Source organism: Ruditapes philippinarum, unplaced genomic scaffold (assembly GCF_026571515.1).
Source record: "Ruditapes philippinarum isolate M1 unplaced genomic scaffold, ASM2657151v2 ctg9438_1_1_1_1, whole genome shotgun sequence".
Classification (NCBI taxonomy): Eukaryota; Metazoa; Mollusca; class Bivalvia; order Venerida; family Veneridae; genus Ruditapes; species Ruditapes philippinarum.
Window position 1 is genome coordinate 23,855 of NW_026861894.1, and position 9,505 is coordinate 33,359.

General features: G+C 28.1%; 1 protein-coding gene across 1 annotated transcript in view; it reads right to left on the minus strand.

Annotated features, from left to right (window-relative positions):
- Positions 1–8,764, minus strand: part of LOC132717285 (glycine receptor subunit alpha-3-like) — a gene marked incomplete at its 3' end in the record, with an annotated part of 32,611 nt that extends 23,847 nt beyond the window's left edge. The window contains exon 1 of the mRNA XM_060700719.1: positions 8,343–8,764. Within this exon, the coding sequence (XP_060556702.1) occupies positions 8,343–8,407 (65 nt within the window). The remainder of the gene's footprint in view (positions 1–8,342) is intronic.
- Positions 8,765–9,505: the final 741 nt, after the last annotated feature.

The window sequence follows — 9,505 nt, forward strand, 5'->3', positions numbered from 1 at the left end:
CCGCTCAGCCGACGCTAGGGGGCGTGACGGATGTTGCACGTATTCATTAATCCTCATGTACAGACTTAGTCACACTAAGTCTGTAATTCTCTTGTAATTTTGTTGTGATTAATGCTTGCGAGGGGTCACTTAGTTTCCAGATATTTTAACAGCATATATGATGCTTATCACACGAAGAAAGCAGAGTTAAATGTCAATTAATTTGTCATGAAAGTGAACAGACATTATAGTTGGCCTCACATACAAAATAGTTCATTATTCAACTTGGACAAAACGCAAAAAGACTAATTCAACAACTTAATCAACCAGGTTTGTACATGCAAGCTACCCAAAGAAGTTAGTGACTGATAAATATTTGCTAATAAATATTATTTACAATCATTAATTCAAAACAACATGATAAATCAACAAAAAATGCATTGGTGGTTACCTGAACCGCGCAATCATGAATGTTAACTTAAATGTTGTGTTTCAGAAAATAAAATTAGCTGATTGTCAAATCACAAGCGGTACATCTTCATTGTGAAAAAACGAGCTTACTTTAAACCAAAAATAGGTGGTTCCATTTATAAAAGTATATTTTACTTTAAACTTATGAAAAATTACATTCCAAAAACCAAAAAAAAAAAAAAAAAAACAGAACAAAACATATGAACACATCTGCGGATATTTCTAAATTCAAAGTTTAACCATTTTCGAGTATAAATGTTGAATTCTTCTGAAGCCGATGCTAGGGGGCTCGGGCGGTAACTTGCACTTTTCAGTAACGTCCATGAAAAGGCGCAATCAAACCGAGCCTGAAACATTTTCTTTTCAATTTTGCTGTGTTGTGCTTTCTTCACGAATTCGTTTATGCTACTAAAGAAAAAAACTAAATTAAAAGTTTATTGAATTGATGACTGAATTGTTTGAAAATTAAATAAGTTTCCAATCCAAAAGTATAAGATATAAACACTTATGTCCTATCATTTGTTTTCGCAAAACAATTACCAAATTAAATTTACATACATGTTAGTGTAAGTGAAGTAATGTAAATGTGCAATCTTTATGTTTGCAATGCAAGAAAGGAAAATACTTTCTACACATTAAGATAAAACAAGTATGGTATAATGCAAAAATATCGCGGACAAAAACAATTATTGACCTGTTTCAGTATTCGTTCTAAATGTACAAAGCAAATTTATATAAGAATATCTAAAAGAAACATAAACCTTTTACCAACCTTTTCTGTCCATTATTTCCCTTAAAAATCCAAAGTGAAATTATCGCTATTAGCGTACAACGTTTTAAAACATTCATCATCGAACACAGTCTTTCTAACACAATAATTAAGTGTTATTACAATATGCTGAAATTCATCTGTAAATAAAGTTGACAAAATTAATGAAATTTTTTACAGGTTTTGCAATTTCTATTTGTACGACGTTTTAGGAGAACACGAAAAATGCATTCTGTATTATAGAAATGGTAAAAGTTTACTGTGATAATTGCAGTTAAAGCAATACCAAGAGGAAATATTGCACTGAAAATAAATCCAATGTCTTTATGGTTAGCTTATTAGCATCAGCCTGTTGTCATTTCATCTACACTTTTCACTTTCTCTATAAAACCTGTCTCATTTCTAGCGTATTCAATTTGAATAAATTCTAGCTACGTTATGTTATATTCTTTTTTTCTCATTGGATTGTCATATTTTAATAGAAAACATGAAATGATTCGGTTGATTTTCTTTATCTGATAGTATTATAAAATAAAACCATAAGAAAAGCACAGTAAAGCAGACAAACACATCAATTTCTGCAAATTTCGTTTCATATTCTCATTGATAGTGATTATTTCGTTGATTTATCGGATAAAATTTGGACAAGATTCTGTTAATTATGCAACCACATGCTTTCTAAGTGTTATTGGCGCATGTTTACATCGTTTTGAAAATTTATAAGATAAATGAATTATTTGTGTTAGACGCGTCTTCTGTATTTACGCAAGGCTATAATTTTAACGTTTAATTTCTTCAATGTAGCAGAGCAAACGTATTTGCAATACATGAAAAAATTTATTATTTATAGGAAAATGAGGCTTTAACTTATTTCAACAAAAAACGTATTTTGTCCTATTCCATGTAGCCTTATTTGAGAAGGAAATGTATCTGTTTCTTCTGTTATTCGTGCCTTTATGTAGAGACAGATTCTAACTGACATTTTTTGGAGATATGTGCTTTTTGCCGAAATAACACTTGTCTCTGTACAAGAATGTAAAAATGAGATATAGTTTTACAGTCTATAAGTTCGACTGTCTATCGCTTTGGTGTTAGGCTTTTATTCATGTTTATATAAAGTTGTTCTTCGCCTCGTAACATCTCGTGACATTTAGATTAAAATATAGGTCCAATTATATAGTGTGTACAAAGGCGACATTTTGCCCAAATGTGTTCCCATATTATTACTAATTTCATCATGCTGTAAAAACAGTTACAAATATTTTATTGAAAAAAATAAAACAAACAAAAAACTACATTTTTGTTTGGAAACGCTTTAAAACCATCGAGCCCGTTCACATTTAATCTTTAAATATTGATGCATAAAAACTAATACATTTGTTTGTTAGAAAATGAAATTTTATACCAATAGAGGAACACGTAATGAATTAATTTGAATTGTAAATTTAAGCAAACATAAATAATTGATGTTTTTGTTATTTTCTGAATCGTTGTTATGTTTATTTCAAACATTTAGAACAATACTTGCTGACAACAAAAATTAGAACTGGTACATGCAACAGCATTGTAATAAATTAAACCTCTCTATTATTCTTATAAATACTTTAAAATTCATGAAATAACCTTGAAATAATATTTTGCACCACACTAAAAATTAAAAAATATTATAGCATACGTAGGGATTCGCCTCATTTTGATACAGAATTAACAATGTGAAAAAAATGTACCAGTTGCAACCTTAACTATATTGACTGAAGATTTATAATATTTTGGCTTAATTTGTCCTAAAAGATGTAACGGTTGTATATTCCGCAATTTTGTTTTGTGCCCAGGTATGTATATAATTACATTTAAGTTTTTAATATACATGTACATGTATTGCGAATAGTTTTTAAGGAAAAGGATTTTTTAATAAAAAATATGAGTATATAAGAATTTGATTGATTATATCAGTATTAAGTTTTTTTTGTGTGTTTATTTTCTCTTTGTAATACATAATTGATTTTATTTATATATTTTGTTGTGTGATATAAATGAGCAATTTTAATATTAAACGAAAATGTATCCTCCACATTTAGACCAATCAAAAATAGCATAAAAAGAATATCGTTGACAAAAACCTATTCAGTTTTTCCCCGTTTTATTAATGACTCTCAATGTAAAACGCGAATATGATATTAAGATAAAAAAAATAAAAATAAAAAAAAATGTTGAGCAACCTTTTCTGTCCATTATTTCCCTTAAAAATCCAAAGTAAAATTATCGTAATTAACGTACAATATTTGGCATCATTCATCGCCAAACAAAGTATTTTTCTAAATTAATACAGTTATTATTCAGTTATTTTTATTATATAATGCGTGATAGATAAAGTTTATGACACTAAAAATATCATTTAATGATAACTTTAGACTATGTTAGATATAACAAAACATATTTTCTGTATGGTAAAAGGTTTGTGGTTTACTCTGATAATTACCGATAAAGCAGTACATGTACCAAGTGGTAATATTGCCTTGAAATAAATACAATTTCATTTTAGTAATACTGGATAAGTAGCATCAGTCTATTATCATTCCTCTCCGTTTTTTCGTTCCGCTACGCAAACATTACTAAAAAATTTATTGGCCAATTGAATTCGAATTTCAACTAAACATCTCATGTTATTGTGCGGTGGGAAGATTAGGTTCTGTTCTCCTTAACAGATATTATTATATAACAATACTATCAATAATACATAGAAAAGCGACCAAATGTAAAATATCTTTTCTGATTTTTTGTTTCAAATTCGCAGTTCTGGTGATTGTTTCGTTGCTCAGTTATTTAATGATATAATATGAACAAGATTATGTTATTTATGCAATCACGTGCTTTCTAAGGGTTTCTGCACATGTTTACAATGACATTTAATATTAAGAGAAATGAAATATTTGTTTTGTACACGTTTTCCGTTGTATTAATGCAAGGCTGTAATATTACCATTTAGTATTTTCCATGAGATATTGTAAATCAAACACATTTGAAATGCACGAAACTTTATTATTAAGTAGAAACTTAGCTTCAACCTTTGTTCGACAATAAAATCTGTTTATTTTGTGCGATTCAATGTAGCCTTTATTTGAGAATGAAGTGTGTCTGTTTCTTTTATTATTCATGCTTTTATGTAGAGACAGACATGAAGATATTTTTTAACTGATTATGATGTTTTACAGCCTATCAGTTCAACTGACTATCACTCACCATGTGCTACACTTTCAAAAACGCCTTCATTCGTGTTTAACTTACACAAAAGTACTCTTCTCAAAAGATAGGTCAAATTATATAGTGTGTACAAAGGCGACATATAAGCCATATTTATTTTCATATTGTAACTTATTTTTTTTTGCTGTCTATCAGTCGGAAATATTTCATAGAACATAAAACAAACAAACAAAAAATTGTATTAAGGAAGCTTTAAAACCCACTAGCCCGGTCTCATTTCACCTTTAAATATTGTTGCACATAAGAATTGCTATAAAACAAAAACATTTATTTGTTTATTACAAAATGTATTTTTTGCAATAAGAAAAACACATATAATTATTTTGAATTGTAAATTTAAGCAGTTGCTCATTGATGTTTTGTTATTTTCTGAATTGTTGTTATGTTTATTACAAACATATAGAACTAGACTTGCAGAGAATGATATCTTAAACTGGTACATGTAACAACATTGTATAAAATTAAACTTCTCTTTTTTGTTTGAAAAACTTAAAAAAATACTTTGAAATGCAATTTTTGCAATACACTTTAAATTTGGAAATATTAAAGTATAACTAAATATTCTTAAACAAAATGTACTTTTTGCAACTGTAACTATATTGACTGAAGATTAAGACTATTTTGGCTTAATTTGTCCTCTCAATATAGACCTAACATCGTTTTATATTCCGTGATATAATTTTGTGCCCAAGTACAATATATGTATGAAATCATTGAAATTGTTAATGTACATGTAGTGCGAAGAGCAGTTTTTATATATCGACGTGTGTTGATTTTTTTAAAATTGATAAATGCGTACCTGTAAATGGTCAATAAATTGGGTTAAAAACAATAAAATATGAAACAAATGATGACGAAATAAGTACATCAATTTCTTATAAATTATCGTGCCGCTTTACGCTTAACTATGATCATCATTGTTGATGTAAAACAGATTGAAACATTAAAATTTCCAAGGAATTCAATTTATTTCAGATCATTAAGAACCTAAGAGGCAAATTTATTTTCTGCCAAGACGTAAAATCTTCAAAATGGAAATTATTACAAATGAACTTTTACTCCTTCTGTGATATTATAGGGAACGACCTAATATTCAATAAATACATTTTCATAGAACATAAATCAAAGAAACTTTATATTGATTATGGTTGAAATGAAAAACGTGTTCTTTTGAGAAATGTAATCTGATGATTTTTTTTAGGATCATTTCAACTATAAATGTAGTGGATTAGTTACATTGTAATTTAATTATTTTACAAGTTTGACTTAATCCTGTCATTAATTTCTTACATGTTATAAAGATAATCACATTCAAATTGTTTTTACAATTATAATATACACAATAAAACAATAAAAATGAGATTCCTCCTTTCATTCCTTTTTCGGATATATTGAAGACCGTTTAAATTGCCTCAGAATTCAGGATTCATTACGTGCAGTATTGACATTTTGATTTCAGACTGAACACAATTAGGATAGAAGCAAGGTTTTACCCAATTATCAAATGCATGCACCAAATTGTCGGTATATATTTCTTAATAACACTATGCTGCTAAGACGTTCAATCGTCATTACAACTTAAAGGTTATTTGATTTAGGACAGCTAAAATTTGCTCTCGGTTATGTTTGTCATCATTTCTTACAAAAGAAACTAAATATTTGCAACAGATACACGACGTCATATATCAGAGTTCAAATAGGCCTTTAACATGTTCCATATTTAGGTTTTTTTCTTCATTCTTTCAAAACACAGATAAATGATAATTCTTATATGATACAAAAGCTTGCATTATGTTCCTTATATTTTTGTGAATGATATATAATTCCTAAGATTATTCGAGTTAAAGTAATATTTGAAAAAAACAACAGCAACAAAAAACAAAAGCCGTATTTCTTTCTAAACAGTTGATATATCTTATATGATAAATATATTTTAATTATTTCAGATAATTTAAAGTAAATAGAATCCCCTGAAATGTTTGTATTCAAAATTATTATATTCCATTAACTGTGTACTATTTTTCAGATAACTTACAAATCACTTTCAAAATATGCCTTACATCATTGGCTTATGTTTCTGACATAATGGAAACCGTAAAACTCACTGACAGATATACTGAGGATGCACTTTAGTTAACCATCAATCATATTTTACAGCTTCTGCTTTGAATTTAATCAGGCAAAGATGCTACACGATCATATGTGTAAGTATTTACGGAAAATGTTTTTATTTGATACATGTAAGACTTTTGCAATTCATTTACCTTTTTCTTGATAGTAATCTATGATTAAAATAATCAGATTAAAATAATCATAACTTACAAAAACTACACATATTGCTATGTTTTCTTTTGATCAAGACATATATTGTGCGACATATGGTATAATTAAGATCTTATGTTTAGAAAAAACTACATCTACGTTGAATGGAGCTTTCCCTAGCCATGAACAAGCTACACATTTTCATCTGCAAAAATAACATTTTAACCTTATCCCTGTAATTTAAAAGGAAGACAGCTTTGCTTTGTTCTAAATCAATTTTCAAAATTTGACAGAAACCTTTTAGCGTACCATGCTTCAAATGCGTTTGAACAATCGCTAATTAACAATGTTTTATGAGTATAGTTTTTATGCATCAAAACTTGACATATTTTTTTTCATATAACTACTGTATAATATACGATTATTGCATCTGCGATGACGTTTTTTTATGTCATCATTTTCTGAAAAAGTACACTTGTCATTTTGTTATGATAGCCTTATATCATCATTATAGCAGTTGTCAGTTTCGTATAGATTAATATCACTAGCTTTGATTTGGCAGCAACTCCATTTTCCTCAGACTAAAATGACAAGTAAAATATATAACAGTTGCTTTATATTTCAAAATGTGACATATTCTGACATATTTAACCCTTTCACTGCCATAGGGACGGCTTAAGCCGTCCCTGTTATTGTCGGCGTATTTGCCATATGGATGGCTTTAGCCGTTTCTATAATAATAATAGTAATAATAATAAAATAATAATAATAATAAAAATAATAATAAATGTAAAGAAAATTATACAATCGACAATAATTATTATTATACTAACATATTTGGAAACATATGTAATGATTATAATACTAATAACAAATAATAATAATTATATTAATTAATAATATAGTAATTTCTTAGAAAACCCTCTGGCAAATAGGTGAACAATAAAACAATAACCCTCTGGCAGCGAAAGGGTTAAGATTATCCTTAAATATAGTGTGACCAACAAGGTTCTTTGGCGACTTTTTTAGGTTCAAAATATATTGTTTTCATTATGTTTTCTTCTGAATTATCTAGGATTGCAATTTCTCTCAATGTCATTTTTAATGAAATCCACATTTTCTCTCTTTTACCTAGTTTCTAGAAAGGACGTTTTGTAATAATTCTAAGATGAAATATATGTGTGTGAAACTTTTACAAAGCAGCACTGAGCAAGAAAGACGTTTTTAATAATGTAAATAATATATACAAAGGTTCTTTTACCATACAACATACAAATAAGAGTATATTTCCTATGCGAGGGAGGAATATTAGTTAAGGACAAGCTGTGAATTGAAATATTTTGTTCTTAAACTAATGATAATGCAAGCATTCCATTTTTTTCGTACATTTAGTATCTAGAAAATATTTAGTATGATACTAAGAAAGATGATGTTTCTTTGTTATTGACAGGAATGTATGAGCATTTATACGTTTGAGATTTGACACCAGTGAGCATATTCGAAGAATAAAAGTTTCAAACCGTTTTATAATTAATTCTTACTGCACAGAGTGAGTATAATTTTACAACCTCTAAAAGAATAAAAAAAAACAGTAACAAACCTTTTCTGTCCATAATTTCCCTTTAAAAACCACAGTAACATTATCGCCATAAGTGACACATTCATCGCTTTTTATGTATTGAAGAAATATTCTCGCTCAAAATTCGATTTCGCCAAACATTCAACACATTCGCATTTCAAATAATATTTCCCATCATAAAATGTAATGTCTAGTTTTTCCAAACCATAATACATGTAATAGTATTATTCAAGTTATATGCTAGATAAATGTTTTTGAATAAACATAATTATTCGAAACAAGCAAGTGGTAACTTCCAATATCCTTTACAAAGTCATGTAATTTCCATTTATTTGTAAAATGTTCATGGTAAACTTTGATTACTGCCGATAAATCAATGCCAAGTGGTAAGACAAATAAATCCAATATCTTTATGTCCCAGCTTAGTAGCATCTGTCTGTTGTTTCTATTTCACTACATTTTACCTTCGCCGTGCATATAATGCCAATAAAGTATTAAATACGTTATGTTATTGAACGTTTCTTTCTCATTTAATACGCAAAAATCACTTCAGGTTTATGATATAAAAAGTCCAATGGGGACCGCGATGGTAAACTCTTAAGTGGGTTTTCGAAGTATAGTCGGTGTTCTTAAAAAATGAGGACGGAACTCCATAACGTTGACAATTGTTTCACCATGAGGCTACAGAACTGTTTAAAATCAGGCTCAGTGGTAGAGTAGCGGAAGGTATTTAAGAGGTTATGAGTTGCAAGAAATACATTTTATTCTAATCAAATGTTTTCAAGAATTTGATTTTCTCTTTTTTTCAATATCAAGTTCAATAATATATAAGATACCATATTTATAAACAGATAAGACAGAAAACGAGTTTAAAATTGTACGTTTTATACAAAAAGAATTGTGGTTACTGCAGCTAAAGTTTTCATAATAAGAGTTTTATATTAAAACTAACGGATGTTATTAACAATTTGCCACTTAAAGAACATTAAACACTCAGTGTTACAAGAGATAATGACACTAATTCGTGTACAACTTTAACTACGTTCGAAGTATAGTTCGCACATGAAAGCCGGAAACTTTTGTTATTATACATTCATCTATATATATATATATATATATATATATATATATATATATATATATATATATATATATATATATATATATATATATATATATATATA